The sequence below is a fragment of the Stigmatopora argus genome, chromosome 8 (genome assembly GCF_051989625.1).
Source record: "Stigmatopora argus isolate UIUO_Sarg chromosome 8, RoL_Sarg_1.0, whole genome shotgun sequence".
Lineage (NCBI taxonomy): Eukaryota > Metazoa > Chordata > Actinopteri > Syngnathiformes > Syngnathidae > Stigmatopora > Stigmatopora argus.
The window spans coordinates 18,452,891-18,468,935 of record NC_135394.1 but is presented as its reverse complement, the minus strand read 5'-3'; the positions used below and the strand labels follow the sequence as shown (position 1 = coordinate 18,468,935).

At 44.3% G+C, this 16,045-nt stretch overlaps 2 protein-coding genes and 1 long non-coding RNA gene across 3 annotated transcripts; all 3 read right to left on the bottom strand.

Moving 5' to 3' along the window:
* Positions 1–9: 9 nt before the first annotated feature.
* LOC144079463 (uncharacterized) lies at positions 10–1,632 on the bottom strand. Its single transcript, XR_013301541.1, has 5 exons — positions 1,449–1,632; positions 792–863; positions 587–678; positions 395–503; positions 10–308 (listed from the first exon to the last, which is right to left on the bottom strand). It is a non-coding gene; the product is annotated as an uncharacterized LOC144079463 (long non-coding RNA).
* A 670-nt stretch (positions 1,633–2,302) lies between these two features.
* Positions 2,303–6,795, bottom strand: LOC144079334 (prohibitin-2-like). The gene is made up of 10 exons (XM_077608022.1): positions 6,712–6,795; positions 5,738–5,873; positions 5,580–5,664; positions 5,436–5,515; positions 5,169–5,353; positions 4,962–5,091; positions 4,088–4,191; positions 3,919–3,996; positions 3,752–3,831; positions 2,303–2,724 (listed from the first exon to the last, which is right to left on the bottom strand). Exons 1-10 carry the CDS (start codon positions 6,730–6,732, stop codon positions 2,703–2,705), a joined length of 921 nt encoding a protein of 306 aa, XP_077464148.1. The 5' UTR covers positions 6,733–6,795; the 3' UTR covers positions 2,303–2,702.
* A 682-nt stretch (positions 6,796–7,477) lies between these two features.
* Positions 7,478–14,578, bottom strand: LOC144079329 (retinal rod rhodopsin-sensitive cGMP 3',5'-cyclic phosphodiesterase subunit delta). The gene is made up of 5 exons (XM_077608011.1): positions 14,297–14,578; positions 11,455–11,543; positions 11,255–11,380; positions 8,840–8,945; positions 7,478–8,739 (listed from the first exon to the last, which is right to left on the bottom strand). The coding sequence occupies exons 1-5, from the start codon at positions 14,344–14,346 to the stop codon at positions 8,658–8,660; spliced, it is 453 nt and encodes a 150-aa protein (XP_077464137.1). The 5' UTR covers positions 14,347–14,578; the 3' UTR covers positions 7,478–8,657.
* Between the last annotated feature and the right edge of the window lie 1,467 nt (positions 14,579–16,045).

The following is a 16,045-nucleotide window of genomic DNA, read 5'->3' as shown; positions in this document are numbered from 1 at the left end:
CAAGCAACATGACATTTTAGAATTTTTATTCAAAGAAATACATTTTCACACTTAGGATCACATTGTTGTAGCTCGTGTCCCTCTGTAGACTAAAAAAAAACACGTTTTTTTTTTTTTCAAATTATAAAAGTTAGTACATAAACACCAAAAATTAAAAGGAAAAAAAAAAAGACCATTGAGGGTCTTGGGTCTTTTTTCGCCAAGTGTTTTAACAAAGACAAATGACACTCAAATCTCTTTTATTGAAATTTCTGATTGAAAAAAAAAAAAAAAAGAAATCCTCCTCACCTTAGGAATCGGGACATCACCTATAAAATAAGAGGGGGGTTAGTAAATTGCAACTTTAGTCAATAAAATAATGTGAGATTGGAATGTTTTGACTTGGATACATTACAATAGAACCCGGAAATAAGCTGCTTCCGGTAGCCAGCGCAATCGCATTTCGATTTTAATCCATATGAAATACATATGCGTCTTGACGAAATAGTGCGTGCTTTGTGTGTCTAAAATACAGAAATAGCACTCGTTACTGACACTGCGGCGTAAGAAACGATGCGCCAAATAGGCGTGAAAATACGGTATTAACCTCAGAGCAGAATTCAGAGACGATGCATCATCTTCAAGTGGGCAACCTGGGAAGATCACCTGGTCCTCCAGGCTCTGGACATCACCATGGACCTGGTGCATGCAAGAAAATAGAGCAAAAGTTATCATATACAGAGACTGGAGATTCAACAGATGTGTTTAGGTGGTTTTTTTTTGGGGGGGGGGGGGGGGGTAATTAGTATTACCTTGATACCTTGGCCCAGTCTCCTCTCCCCTCAAGGGTGTGCATGGTTCTGGACACACGGGAACAGCTTCATCTTGATTGAACCAAGTTATTTGGGAAGTGCAAACAATTATTACAGGAAAGAGAAATCTTCAAGTAAATGATCAAGATAAAGAATGAAAATAAGTTAGTGTGTGCTCGGTGCTAATTTCCCCTTTCCACACAAAGCGATTCAATATACAGACTGATGTTTAAAAACTAGGAGAAAGTCGGCTTAACCCTTTTGGTATCAATGATTTTTGTTTAAAACAGAATTACAAATTGGAAAAGGGCGTTTAGCAATCGCAGTGAAAACTATCATTACATTCAACACACCTTCACCTGGCAAACTGACCGTTGATATCTCGGCTTTGTTTGATCAAATGAAGTCTTCCCCCACGACTCAATAATGGAGAGAATACGGACAAAATACTTTTGAAGTCAAATGTCGTGAGGCTAATGCTAAGCTAGCTAGTGACATGCCAAGGAGCCCATACTTCAAATGTCGACGGTGTGTTCGACCTGGCAATAAACTAACAGATTTGTTGGCGTTTTGGCTCAATTGATTCCTAAAAAAAATCTCCCGGTAGGGTGTTAAAAATGCACATAGGCCAGTAAATTGCTCTAGTCTAGGGCTTACCTCGTTTGGGTGCTAGTCGTTCGACCGACAGCATGGAAATGGCTGTGCCCAAAGGGCGCGATGCTGCGCATGTGCATAATTTACGCACCTGCGTCACCAATGGGTGTAACCACGCCCATAGGAGGTGATTTGTCCTCCCGACTCAATGACCATGTTTGGAAGATGACGTACTATAGTCGCCATTTTTGTAGTCTTGATGCTGTAAAAGAGTGTGTTCGTTTTTTTTTTTTTTTTTTTAAATATAAAAAGCCTTACTTTGCATGGTCATTTAAAAAAAATAAAAAGCCTTACTATACATGGTCATTTTTTACAAATTAAAAAGCCTTACTATATACTATGTCGTATTTTAAGAAAAAAAAGCCTTACTATACTATGTCGTTTTTGTTTACACCATGAAGTGGGCACACTTCACTTTGTCATTATTGTAAAGTCTTGACTACACAAGGTTGTTTCTATTTAAGGGAAAAATATAATCTCCAACTGGGATTTGAACCACAACTGCCCACATGGCTGTCAGGTGAACAAACCTCTGCACCATGAAGTGGCCACACTTCACTTTGTTATTTTTGGAAAGTCTTGACTAGACATGGTTGTTTTTATTGAAGGGGAAAAATGATTACCAACTGGGATTTGAACCCTTTACCCAAGGTAAAACTAGTTCCAAAAAAGGAACCACCTATGCCTATCTATTGCATGGCCAGTCTCTATACAATATACATGATAACTTACGCTTTTTTCTTTGCACGCATCAGGCGATCTTCCTCGCAGATGATGCTTCCCTAAACTCTGCCCTTTGGAGAAGGCAGACAGGCTTCTGGATTCATCCAAATAAAATTCAAGCTTAAAACATCATCTTGTGTAACTCAATGATGTGAAATCGGAACTATTTTATTACCATGGTGAGGTTCCATTGAACAGAAGTTGCAATATATTTTTCGCCCTCATATAGGTAAAGCTCATAACTTGTGATGGTTAAAAAAAAAAAACAACAACAATAGTTTGCCGCCTTTTTTTTTTGGAACGTTTACTCTATTGACGCACAAGTTAACCAGCGAGTCTCATCCCGGAAATTCCACCACGTGGCCCGTCTTCATTTATCGAGCCGATGACAGACGTTCGATCGTCTTTGGCCCAAACGAGTTGATCGCGGGACGTCCAAGGTGGACGGCGAATGACTTCATTCGTAGAAAAAAATGACTAAACAAAGAAAAAACAAACCAAAAAAAAACAAAGAAATATTTCTTCCCATCTTGATCACTTTTTCAGGCCTGCCAAACTGGAAAAAAAGACCAATTGGGGACAAACGTTTAGAAAAATAAACCAGAAAAACCAGTAAATCAGCCTACACAAGCATATGATTTGGACTTCAATATCCAAATGAAAAGCTAATCCACTTGGCTAAATGTTCCCATCACTGTTTAGGGTGAATATCTTTGGCACCACCTAGTGGCCAAAAGTTGGATGCGCATCCTGTGAGCTCCTTTCTTCTTGTCTTTAACCCTTTAGCGAGGGGGAAACTATGGCTCACGAGCCATATGTGGCTATTTCGATGGGTGCATATGGCTCTGCGCTAACCCCCGAGCTAAAAATATGGAAAGCGTCAACGAGAGTTGATTCCAGAACGCACCAATAGGAGACTTTTTCTACTTTCAAAGTGGTGAAATGAATCAAATGTATGTTTACTTTGAAATTCTGAGTATGGCTTTAAAGGAATAACCTTTTAAAGCAGGGGTCGGGAACCTTTTTGACCAAGAGAGCCACAAACAATTCATATTTTCCAATGTTATTCCTTGTGAGCCATACTACCAATTGACAAGTCAAAATACATACAGGTAGATGAGTGCCTTTTCATTTTGTTGTTGTTGTAATTTCACCACTTTTAAAGTGGAAAAAAATGCGTATTTTTTAAAAGATTCTTATGCTGTTGCTAATCAATGAGAGGAGATGTAATAGTATCTCAGTTCTGTCACCATCCATTTCCATATTTTAGCTCACAGGTTAGCAAAGAGCCAGATGCACCCATCAAAAGAGCCACATGTGGCTCCCGAGCCATAGGTTCCCCCTACCCCTGTTTTAAAGTATGACTTGTTCATAGCTCTCTCTGTCAAAAAAGTTCCCGACCTTTAGCAGATGAATTATGAGCTATATCGATATTTTTTAAACCATTCATAGGGCACCCCAATGGCTACCATCGACGGTGCTAGACGTCCAATCCGAAGGTATTGGATTCAACGGCAGCTAATTCATCGCAAGAGCGCCAACGTCTAGTCTGGGCCCGAGAAACAAAACGGCGTGGAGCTTACTTGTCGAACAAGGGCTGGTTCTGCAAGTTGAGGACCAAATTGTCGGCGTTCAGGTAGACTTTGTTCTGTGACGTGGACACCTGGTGGATGGAGGGCCTATTGTCACTATCGGGGCCAACCACGACAGCAAAAAAAAAATGGCGACAGGCGAGCAAAGACTGACTGACCGTCTTGGCGATGGTCTGGGCGGCTCGGATGCGGCGGAGCTTCAGGTAACCCGGGTTCTTGGTCACGGCTTGTCCCAGCTCAAACACAAGGCGGGATCCACATTGTTTCAAAAAAGGGGGTGGGGCTTCCGACCAATAGGAGAAATAAGACGCCAAGGCGTTTGTTTACCAACTTGGCGGCCTCGGCTTCTCCTTCGGCCTGGATGATCTTCTGCCTCTGGTCTTGCTTGGCTTTCTCCACGTAGAACTGGGCCCTCTGGGCTTCTTGTTGAGCTAAAAGCAAACAAAAATAGGCCTAACGTTAGGGATTTGTTTTGGTAACGGCAGCCGTAAATAACTGGATGATCAAGAAAGATGAAGCCGTTCCCTGTGTAACGTGACCGGATGATTCGCCTAAAGACCTTTCGCCGACGGCCGAACGGAGGTTTCGCCGAAACGGGATTCGCGCGCTCGCCCCGCCCCTGGATCGTGTGTGTGCACAAGTTTTTCAACCTCGGCCCGCGGACCATATACGGCCCGCTAGGATTTTTAATCCGGCCCGCCGCCGGCGTTGTCCAAATGATAGTAAAAATCAATGACTCATTTCCCTTTGCCGCTCATCACTCTCAATTTAGGAGTCTACCGTCAATGTCAGGCCGGGAATAAGCACTCTTGGGCGGGCAGATGTAGCAGAACCGAGCCGTAAAATGACAGCCATCGGGTCAAATCCAGCCGAAAACAGCATTTAACGATTCAATACAAATACTGGAGCTCTTTGGACTTTAGAACCGAGCCCAGGGAAGTGAATTCCTCGGTAAAATGTCACGATGGAGGCAAAAAAACGTCTATATACGTCCATTCGCCAAACGGCTCAAAATGCTCTCAAATTCGGTCAAATCCAGCCGAAAACAGCGTTTAATGATTAAATACAAATACCAATATTTGTATTTAATCATTAAAATATCATGTTCGGCGGAACGTCCATTCGGCGACCCGTCCGTCTGTCAAACGACCATCGGCGAATCATCCGAGTACCCCCGTGTAAGAAATGCAAAGCGGCGTACCGACTTGCTTGGCCTCCACGGCGGCCGTGTACTGGCTACTGAAGCTCAGCTCCGTGATGGACACGTCGTCCAGGATGATGTTGAAGTCTTTGGCGCGGTCGTAGAGCTCCCGGCGGACCAACAGCGACACCTGGTGGAGGGAGGCCACGGTCGCGGGAGGAGGGCCGGGTGGCGGAGACGGACGGCGGCCACGGGCCCTTCCCGAACCTGCGCTCTCTGCGTGATGAGCTGCGAGGCGTTAAACTTGGCCACCACCGACTTGAGGACCTCGTTGACGATGGACGGCAGCACCCGCTCGTCGTAGTCCTTGCCCAGCCGCTGGTACATGAGGGGCAGGTTGGACGCCATGGGCCGCGACAGGACCCGCACCGCGATGTTCACCATCTGCAGGTCTGACGGGGAGCGCCCGTGGTCAGTGGCGCCGCTTTCACACGCGATCCGCGTTCAGCCTCCCGCGCCCGCCTGCCCGCCTACCTTTGCTACCCGTCAGCGAGGAGATTTTGCGCGGCTTGGCTCGGATGTCGTAGATGATGGGGTACTGGAACCAGGGGATCCTGAGGACGGACGGGAGATCAGTGGCGGTGGAGACGGCGGCGGCGCTCAAAGGACGACGCCCACCTGAAATGGAGGCCCTCGGCCAGCACCGTGTCCATCTGCATGCCGCCGACCCGGTTGAACACCACCGCTCGGTGTCCGCCCTCCACTGCGCAAAAGGTTAATATGAGATGGAGCTTTGAAACCAAAAATCTAGCGGATGACACGGGTGAGTTACGTACCGGTGTAGGTGGCTTCTTTGACGCCGTAGGCCAAGGCGCCCGCCCCGAGCAGCAGTTTGACCCCGAGTCCGGCGCCCCGGCCGCCCGACGAGCCCGCCATGCGACCCATCATGTCCCGGAGGCTCTGGACCAATCGCTGGTGGGGAAAAACTCGGCCGTCAGCTCGCGTTCAAATAGCGCCATTTTCATTATTAGCGCATAAAAAGCACTAAATTGTTTTTTTCTACCAAAATTATATATATATATATATAAATATAAATTAATGGGAGCGACCCCGTGAGGATAAGCAATGCAGATATTATAATTAAAAGAAATACTCAATTATGACATTCAGTGTTTATTTGGGATGAGAATATAAATGGAGGCTATAAACATTATACATGATTGGAGAGGTGTCGAAAATGAGCTTCGATTGGTTGTTCCTACAAAATCCAAAATGGACGTTGTTAATTGGCTGCCATTGACAGTGTCATACACAGCACATTGGTTCAAAATGAGTTGTTTTTCATTTGAGTACGGTATAAAAATGTCCAACGAATGTAATGAAGTTTTAAAAGCGGGAGACGTGAGGACACAAGAGCAATAAAAAGACGACTCGGTTAAATACTGTTAAATGTGTAGGCTGAAATGACGTATTAAGGCTATAAGAAAATTGATGAATGAATAACAACGACGTGACCTTGATTAGAAGCCCTGACAAAGTTCTGCATCGCGGAGCTTAGCATAGCCACATGCTAACTAGCATGCGTAGTATAGCCGCATTCAAGCGCTAGCTAGCTTGGATGCGCCTATACATACTAAGCCGAGCCGGCTAGCTAGCTAGCTTGCGTGTTATAAGAGGAGCTTTTCAACGAACGCCACGTTTGTGACATTAGCGCCGAGATGGCGCCTTTGACGCCAACGTAAAGGACGGAGCAAAGCGACGCAACATTTCTCCACAGACGACAAAAAAAGGTTCAAAGACTCTGACTTACACTAGGCTCCTTGTTAGCCATGCTGCCTCACGTCACGCCGTTACACCGAGAAAAAGAGACACAAGGTCGACACTTGGCCCTGGCTCGCAAAGGCTGCTGGGAAATGGAGTTCGATAGCGTTCAGCGCCATTTTCTCAACAGCCAAATATACATTAGCGTTACGTTGAGGGCTACATTTGTGGATGAATTACGCAAAACATTATATTTTAACGCTATAGTAATTAGTCAGGCGTATTCATTTCTGCTACGTGGTTTCGACGACGCTCACTTAACTAATAAAGATGCCATTGACGGTGCTGGACATGAAGTACATAAACACTATTGTTGAAACTAACACTAACGTTGAAAACTACAAATGCTAAAAATGAGAAAATTCTAATGTAAAAAATATAAAAACATTCAAAGATAAAATACCAAAAATGTACATTTAAACATTTTCATTGATTCATAAAGGACAGGAATATATTACATTGAATATCCTCACCAAATAATATATTTATATTTAATTGATATTTTTGTTGTGTTATTTCTTAGTAGAACAGTTTTTCAAGGATGTTCGTTTACAATTTTCCCAAGTTTGCTTGTATTTTTTCTATATATATATATATATATATATATATATATATATATATATATATATATATATATATATATATATATATATATATATATATATATATATATATATATATATATATATATATATATATATATATATATATATATATATATTGAATTTAAGAACGAGACAACGCTCAAACAAGTATTACAATAACATGGGTTTAATCCACAAGTTCGGTCTTATTAAAACACGAGTCTATTTTACAAGCTTGCGCTAGCTAGCGGCTAAGATAAACAAAAACAAAAACAAAAAAAAGGAAAAACGCCAAGCCAGGAAGACAATATGTACTACGCAAGGGGCCAGAGCGCTTCCGTCCGTCGTCACGGCGATGGCAATTCCGCTCATTTGGGTTTTTAAACTCCTTCGCTTGCACTCACGGCGATTGACGTCCAATCCGTATGGACCGGGAAGGGCTGGCAGCCATGGCAGCCAAAGAGGGGAAAAAAATACACATTAAAAATAAGGTTTCTTCTTATTTACAAGTGAACCCGTTTTTTTGGAAGAAATTGTGCGGGAATCCAATCATGCCATTGGCTACACTAGACGTCCAATCGGGAGGGACGGCAGCGAATGAACGCGTGTCTGTCCGCTGCCATCCCTCCTGGAGATAGATTGGACGTCTAACAAGGGATAAACTTGAAAAGACACCTTAATATGCCCCCACATTAGGTATTGGCTCAGGCGGCCATGTTGGTAGGGGCGAGGTCAAAGTATCGACATTGAAATGAAGTCATAACCCCTATCTGCTATTTAATTAACGACGACCTTTGACAGCGCTAGACGTCCAATCCATTGAAGCGGGAGGATTGGCCGAATGTTCATTTGCTGCCAACCTCCCCGCTGCAAGAGGATTGGACGTCTGTTAGAGATAAGATCATCTCAATTGACGGCAGAAGCTAGAAAAGGCCTTCCGTTGCCCCCACCAACATGGCCGCATCGAGGCCATTTTTGGTAGCGGTGTTTTAGCGTTGACGTTAAAATGAAGCCATAAAAAGATTATTTCATCAACATCATCTTTGTAATGTGCCAACGGGGACTTTTCTCGGTGGTAAGAGCGAATATTCGAAAAGGGCGAATGAACGAACAAACGGGAGCAAAAAAAAAAAAGGCAGGCGAAAGCAGCCTGGATGGAGGCGTAGTGCCGTTCCCGGTCCACCAGGGGGCGCCAAAGCCACCGGTTCCTGAGTGAATGCGAGACAAACCGAGCCGACGATCAGCTTCATCTTGTCGGTCGGTCGGTCGGTTTCAAGCACAAAAAGGAGCGTCCGGCTGACCCGGGATCAGCGCGCAGTCACAAAAATGGGGGCGACATCCTCGGCCGGGGTCACACGTAGAAGAGGCGAACCCGCGACGTGCTCACGTGCAACTCGTCGTCGTAGAACTTGGTCTCGATGATCACGTTGCCGCTGTTCGTCGGACCCCCAAAAGGAAAAAAAAAGGCCCTTTGATTTGCTCACTCGTAATAGACGCCTGTTCCAAAATGGCGGCGCTCGTCGGCTCACTCACGTCAAAACGTTGGCGGGCATCATCTGGGATTCGGGCGCCGCTTCGATGAGGGACTGCCACGTGTTGGTGGAGTTGGGGATGACGAAGCCGAACTCGAAGAACCACTCTGCGCCAAAAAAAAAACGGGACACTCGTTAACGAGGATGGGACGCCCAAACGGATTGGCCGGTCGTGATGGAGACACTTCAAAAGAAAGTACCTCGACATACGACCACCCCGACATACCAGCATTTCGAGATACAGTGGTACCTCGTCATACGACCGCTCGTCATACAAAATTCTCGTCTTACGGCGGACATTTCGATCGGATAATTCGCCCGTCATGCGATCAAAATTTTGTGATGCGACCAAGCCAGGTCTTTTTTTGCATATCTTTCGTGTATAACAATATCTACGAGCACGGAACGAAATAATTCAGACGAGTTCCTCCTAGGACCAGGAAACGCACAACGCGCATGCAAAAAGAGGGCTTTCTGGGTAATGAAGTATACTCGTGCACACAACACCGACCGATAGGCAATGGCAACCTTTCTCAGAATAAAACTTCATTACCCACAATCAATACGTGGGAAGCTCAGCTATGTCATTTCCTGTTATTCTTTCTTAGGAAAGAAGCTCCCGCGATCGTTCTTTCAAGACTATTTCTCGTTGGCAAGTGGTCGTCGTGCGTTATCCTATTGTGAGGGCATTTGTGTGAATCATTTTGGGAATATTTTGAAGGGAATACGTAGTACAACAGCAAACAGTCCATCGATAGCGAACGCGAGGGTGGGTGGAGGCGTGGCAAACCGCCAACCCGGCCAGAACGAGGGTAACAAAAGATTACAACAAAATTAGAATTCATTTTTTTGTAAAGTTACATTAAACGTATGTTTGAGTGTCTGTATATATTAATCCAAGTTAATTTAAGTGTTTGTTCTGTTTACGAGTGCGTTGTCGTGGAGAAAAAAACGAACCCCACCCCCCCACGCCCCCAAACGTCTCTGTCTCCCGTCGGCAAAATATGCCCGATTTTAGTTAGATTAAACACATTTTATCACTATTAAACCACTAGTTATGTGTTACTTTGTTAATAGTTGGCGAATGAGAAGAAATCAAACATGTTTTCCCATCCAATATCCTGTTTTTGGTGTTTTTTCAGAGGGAGGGCTGGAACCAATTCATTTGTTTTCCATTCATTTCAATGGAAAACGTCCGCTCAAGTGACGAGAATCTCGTCATACCATCTCAGTCTGGGAACGGATTACGATCGTATGTCGAGGTACCACTGTACGAGTAAAATTTCCAGCAAATCATGATCTCTAGATACCAGACAAATTTGGAGATACAAGAAAGCCAGGTGGCCAAGACACGAGAGGCTGTTTATCATTTTAGCGCACTGTCTTTTTGGCCGCATCTCTTTCGTGTATAACAAATATCTACCAGCACTGTGTGGAGCCTTGTATTGTTTTCACTGTTTTTTGCCCCCCCCTCGAACTCCCCCCTTCGAAATCCATATCATTTTTAGTACTATTAAACACATTTTAGTCATATTAAACCACTAGTTATGTGTTACTTTATTAATAGATGTTGAAATAGAAGAAATAAAACTTTTTTTTCCCATTCAATATCCTCTTTTTGGTGTTTTTTCGGTACACGGTCGATTGGTCGCCGGTCTTTTGGTCGCCCGGAAGGTAAGTGATAATTACCATTGAAATGGTTGCTCAAATTCCCTAAATACAAACTGCCGATGACTATTTAGTCATACTTAATGCCCTAGTCATTATTAGGCTAAAGAAAAGCTCCACATTTCCCGGACTTTGATTGTTTTTTGTTGGAGAACTTGTTAGGACCCTGACTGACTGACGGAGCTTCTTAAAGGGACAGCAACGCATGTACATACAAACTTTTCTACACTCACACGTCGGCTCAGTGAAACGGCTCATGGCCATTGTTGCCTTTTATTCATGCGTACACCGTCTTGTTTTACCTTGTTTTGTCGCCCGTCTATTGGTCGCCCGTCTTTTGGTCGCCCGTCTTTTGGTCGCCCGTCTTTTGGTCGCCTGTTGTCGCGGTCCGGGCGACCAATCGACCGCACACGTTTTTTTCAGAGGGTTGGAACCAATGAATTTGTTTTGAGTTCATTTCAATGGGAAACGTTGGCTCGAGTGACGAGAATATCGACATACGAGCTCAGTCCCAGAACCAATGAAGCTGGTATCTCAAGGTACCACCACCACTGTATACCACAAAATGTAGCTTTTCATAAAGAGCAAAGCTTTCCACGCAACTAGTGTCCTACAAGTGCAATCAGTGGATCGGCGTCAGGTGCTTCTCTTGCCCAACCCCCCAACCCCCCGTGGCTTCAACTCTGTGTTTATTTCAATGTGTTTATGTCATATTACGATTGAGCGGTCGGTTGGGAAGACGGCCCACCTTCTAGACATTGGCCCTTGAAGTAGACCTTCTGCTCCAGTCGGAATTTCTCCAGCTTCTCCGAGGAGGAAAAGTTGAGCTCCCTGGAGACGGCCTTGCACTTGAGGATCTTCTTGGGAACGCGAGCTGGAGAAAGAACAAACCAAAAAAAAAAACAAGAGTCAGTGGGCGGAGCTTCCTTCCTGCCCGGCCCGACTCACCTTCGTGCTCCACGCCGGGCACGGACAGGTCCTCGGTCCCCTGCCACAGAACTTTGCCTGTCTCGGCGTCCCGGAGGTTCATCCAGTTTCTGACGCCGCGGCAAGTCAAGGCCAATTGGACCTCAATTCACCGTTTCCCCGGCCCCTACCAAGATGGCCGCCACCCGGACACATTTCCATCAACGTTAATGTCGTCGACAACAACAACAACAACAACAAAAAAGTAGCACTTGAGTATTAGATGCAGGCTTAGACAAACTCATTTTAATTTTAAAGTCTAATTTGTTTGTATTGGTTAGAGCCAGGTGGCTCGCAGTTTTGGGGCCGTGGGTTCAATTCTAGGTCGGTACTTATTGTGTGGACTTGGGCATATTCTCACTGAGCTTGCATGGATGCTAGGCTAGCTGGTCGAACGCTGTAAATTGGCTAACCCTGGCTAGGATTGGTTGTCCTTTGTCTCCTCGTGCCCTGCGATTGGTCGGCCACCGGTTCAGGGTGTCCCGCGTTAGCTGGGATAGGCTCCAGCACCCCCTGGGACGCTTGTAAGGATAAGCAATTGGGAAAAGGAAGGAATGATTTGACCCATATCAAGCTTTGGTCAAAAGAAACAAACAACTAGCATCTTTTTATTATTATTTGGTGCTAAAAATAAATATAGTAAGCGAGCATTACGTTACTTTCCTGTTTGGCAAATACAAGCTTATCCCCGAGGTGGACATCCTAGCACGACAGCGGCGCCGTCGCCTCCCCAGAGCGCAGGTTAACGAGCCCCCGGCGGGCCATCGTTAGCCAGTCTGCCCGACGGTGGCGCCGCCATCTCCGTTAGGACCATCGGCCGACAACCAAATGAGTCTTTATTTCTGTTTCTTTAGCGCAGGAGCTCGGCTTTAGCTGTTACGGATTAGCCCAACCTGGCGACTCAGCACTTTAGCTAGCCGCCGGGTGGAAACGCCTCATTACATCCAGGACGCAGCTAATCAATGCTAGCTATTCCTCCTGCAGTTTTAATTTGATCAGGCGCTACTTCCTAAGTTCAGTTCAAAATAGTATTCGTACTGATACAATTCTAAGAAATACGAACTTGTGAAATATGTCATATTTGATTTAGTTTTCAACCACCGTTGCCCTACCCAAGATGGACGTCTAATGCATATTAAAAACATAAAATAAAATAAAATAAAAATCACTGCCAACTGTCCCTCATCAAAGAGATTGGACATCTATGCTCGCCAACGGCAACCATTGCACTAAAAGGAGACGCTTTGAAGATATCAAATGAAATGTTCAGAAAAAAATGACTTCATTTCAATGTCAACCCATTGACTTTGATAGGAATGTCTAAGGGTGGCGGCCATCTTGGTACAGACCGTGAAAACCCCGTTCGTGCTCGTAACGTGAATTGAAACGCACGCGTTCACGGCCCGTGGACACCCAATCCATTTGAAGCAGAAAATGAACTGCTGCCAACTTGAAAACTGCTGGGACGTCAATCGCCGTCAATGGCAGACGGAATTAAGCGGCGTCTGATCGCAATTACTGGACTGTCAAGCGACTCTGCGGTCATTCAAATAAAGTATAGGTTCATTTAAAACTGTGATCATCGCCATTGGGTGATAGCGTACGGCCTGGTCTGGCATTCGCGAGTCAAAAAAAATGCTGACAAAATAATAAAATCAAAGTCGATAACACTGCCCGTCGGCCAATCCCGCCCTTTTGTGTGTCCGTCAGGGCCAGCCCGGCCGGACGGACGCTACTTGTGTTTTGGACGTCTGTGCGTGACACCGAGTGCCGCCTGAAGATGACAGGAAGTACGTGTGGGTGGGCTCTCACCACGGGGAAAAAAAGCCAGGAACCAAAATGGTCGTTGTTTTCCAGCACTTTTCTTAGAAAAACACAAAAAATATTGATTTTCTGCAATTCTTCCTGTCGACGGTGACTTCCTGTTCAATTTGGATGGGTTCCTGGTAGTATTGGGGCATGAACAGGTCACTTCCTGTTGATTTTGGATCACTTCCTGTTTAAGAAGTTTGGAAACCATTCTAGATTTTTTTATTGGGTCACTTGCTGTCAACATTTGCTTATTCCCTTCCAATATTACATGAAAAAAAAAAAACTTTTGGGCACATTGTTGATAATGGCTGTCCAATTATAGAGGTTTTTATTTAAAAAAACAAAAACAAATTATAACTCTTTAAAGAGGTTTATTCTGGTAAACGTCCAATCTATTTGAAGACGGAGGCTATCGATATTTGTGAAATAATAATAATACAACATTGCACTGTCAATACTTTAATTTTTTTCCTAAGACGGGATAAAAATATTTCAGTGCTGATACTTCAATACGTTCAACAACTCTAAACTGTAATAGGGTGAAATGGGTGTCCATACTTTTGAGAACAAACTTTATTATTATTATTTTAGCGTCGATACTTTTGACTTCCTAAGTTGCCAGTCCCCAAATAGAAATCCTGCAATTTTGCATCTGCAAAAACCAATACCAAACCACAACAAATCTAAGAGAACCTTGCTGAATATGTTTTGCTACTTGTCTTGGCAGTACCGAAACCAAAAAAATGCAGCATTTATTATCGGGGATCTATTTTGATACTTTCTGATAACTAAACACAAAAAGCTGCATTTCTTATCGGGGATTTACTAAATGACGTAACCCAGCTGCGACGGACAGGGTCGCGCCGTCCGAACCTCAACTTGTCGCACCGCGGAGGCTCCGCTTAGCAGCTTTAGCATCACGCTAGCCCGCTAAATAGCCCGCGACCGATTAAATGTCACTATTCGCCGCTCACTAATCACTCGAACACGGCCAAAAGGTAGAAAAGGATACAGTTTGAAGCCCTTCAAAATCTCCTTGGCCCTGTCTTCGTCTGAAGACATGTCTCCACTGCTAGCTGTCGTCCCGCGTAGCAAGGAATGCACGGCTCGGTTCGGCTCGCACTCTTGCAAGATACACGGTGGCTAGACGTCAGCCGCTCGCTGACCCGAAGAGCCCTCCGAAAAAAAACGAGGCACCTCCAACCAGATAGTTATTCCTTCGTATTTGTGTGTGTGTATATATATATATATGTATGTGTGCGTGTGTTCCGTCCGCGGTGCAGGCTAACCCTGAGCCGATAATGCAATCAGCTAAATATAGCTCAAGCTAATGAGTGACGGCTATCCGTGCCAATAGGAGGCGGCGGTGGGTTCTCTGCGGCCAATAGCCGGCTGGCATATGGATATGAGGGGAGGAGCCGGGCAAGGAGGAGACGCGTCACTAGGGGCAACGGCGCAACCGCACACACGCAACTTCCAAAATAAAAATGAATTCAAAATGAATGTTGGGGATTATTTATAGGTTTTACTGACCCCTCGCCCTAAAAATCTGGTAAAATCGGACATATTTACACGTTTCCATTCATTTTTTTTGGTGAATTTATTGGTTGGAATTAATGGAAAGAAATCTCCTCGAACAATGAACTCTTTTTTTTTTATTATTATTTTTTTTTACAAAATTCCATCAATAATCTCATTACATCCTAAAACACTAAAACCAAAGAAATATTATTGGATAACTTGGATAACTTTATTCATCCCGTATTCGGGAAATTTCGTTGTCGCAGCAGCAAGAGGGTGAGGAAGCAGGAATAGGAAAGGCATTTTAGACATAAATAGATAAGTAATAAGTAAGTTAATAAATAAATAAATGAATAAATATATAAATAAATAAGCGTGTTAACAATCGTCCTACTAATGCAGTACAATATGAAAAAAATATAACACCAAAACAATGTAAAAACGTTTTCAGCAGGAAATTATACATACAAAAAAGCACTTACTTTGTATATAGATACACACAAAAGGTGAAACTGTCTATACGTATCGACATTTTACATACTAAAAGTCTCTTTTTGCAATGCAAGTTATTGACCAGCAGGTGGCGCCAACTTGCGCTGACTTTCTCCAATGTTAAAATGGCATTTGACGACGAAAGGCGTCCAATCCATCGCTGCAAGCCCAACAGTATTATACTGTATAACAAGCCCAACAATAATACTAGTAATGGCTCTAGAATTTTTTTTTTGCCAAATATGTCTCCAACTGTTGGCGCTCTTTTACATTTCAAAGGGCATCCCACCGCTTGTCCATTCCCTCCCAGCGTGTAAAACCCCGAACTTTGATGACACTAAGGTGACAACACTGCGATAACACAAATAAAGTGACGAAATTGCCCGTTTGTCGCTTGTGACGCGGCCCCGACAAATAGCAACATCAAGAATTAGCACTACACTGCCCATTTAGTAGTGAGTTAGCATTGCTGTCCTTCAGCAGTGATTCCGCCGCTTTAGCATTGCGGCTAGCTAGCTAGTTTGCTAACGGCCAATAAAATGCGAGGCTTCCAGTTCGTGACTGGAGCCCAGTCACAGGCAAAGAGACGACAAAAAGGACCCCGAATGGCTCCGAGGTCAACTTTTCAGGTTAGCTGCACGTGTCAACGACAATTTTACCGACATAAATCATAATTTGGGCTTTTCGAACCGCAAAAATCACAGCCGAGGAATCCACCAATCCGTTTCAAGCATAGGCAGAGTGACAA

Coding starts and splice junctions, on each gene's coding strand:
- LOC144079334 (XM_077608022.1), bottom strand. CDS start 6,732: ATGGCTAACAAGGAGCCTAGT. Junction 5,665..5,737: donor CAAAGAAGCCACCTACACCG/GTACGTAACTCA, acceptor CCTTTTGCGCAG/TGGAGGGCGGACACCGAGCG. Junction 5,516..5,579: donor GCCGAGGGCCTCCATTTCAG/GTGGGCGTCGTC, acceptor GTCCGTCCTCAG/GATCCCCTGGTTCCAGTACC.
- LOC144079329 (XM_077608011.1), bottom strand. CDS start 14,346: ATGTCTTCAGACGAAGACAGGGCCAAGGAGATTTTGAAGGGCTTCAAA. Junction 8,946..11,254: donor CAAGGGCCAATGTCTAGAAG/GTGGGCCGTCTT, acceptor TTTTTGGCGCAG/AGTGGTTCTTCGAGTTCGGC. Junction 8,740..8,839: donor ATGCCCGCCAACGTTTTGAC/GTGAGTGAGCCG, acceptor TCCGACGAACAG/CGGCAACGTGATCATCGAGA.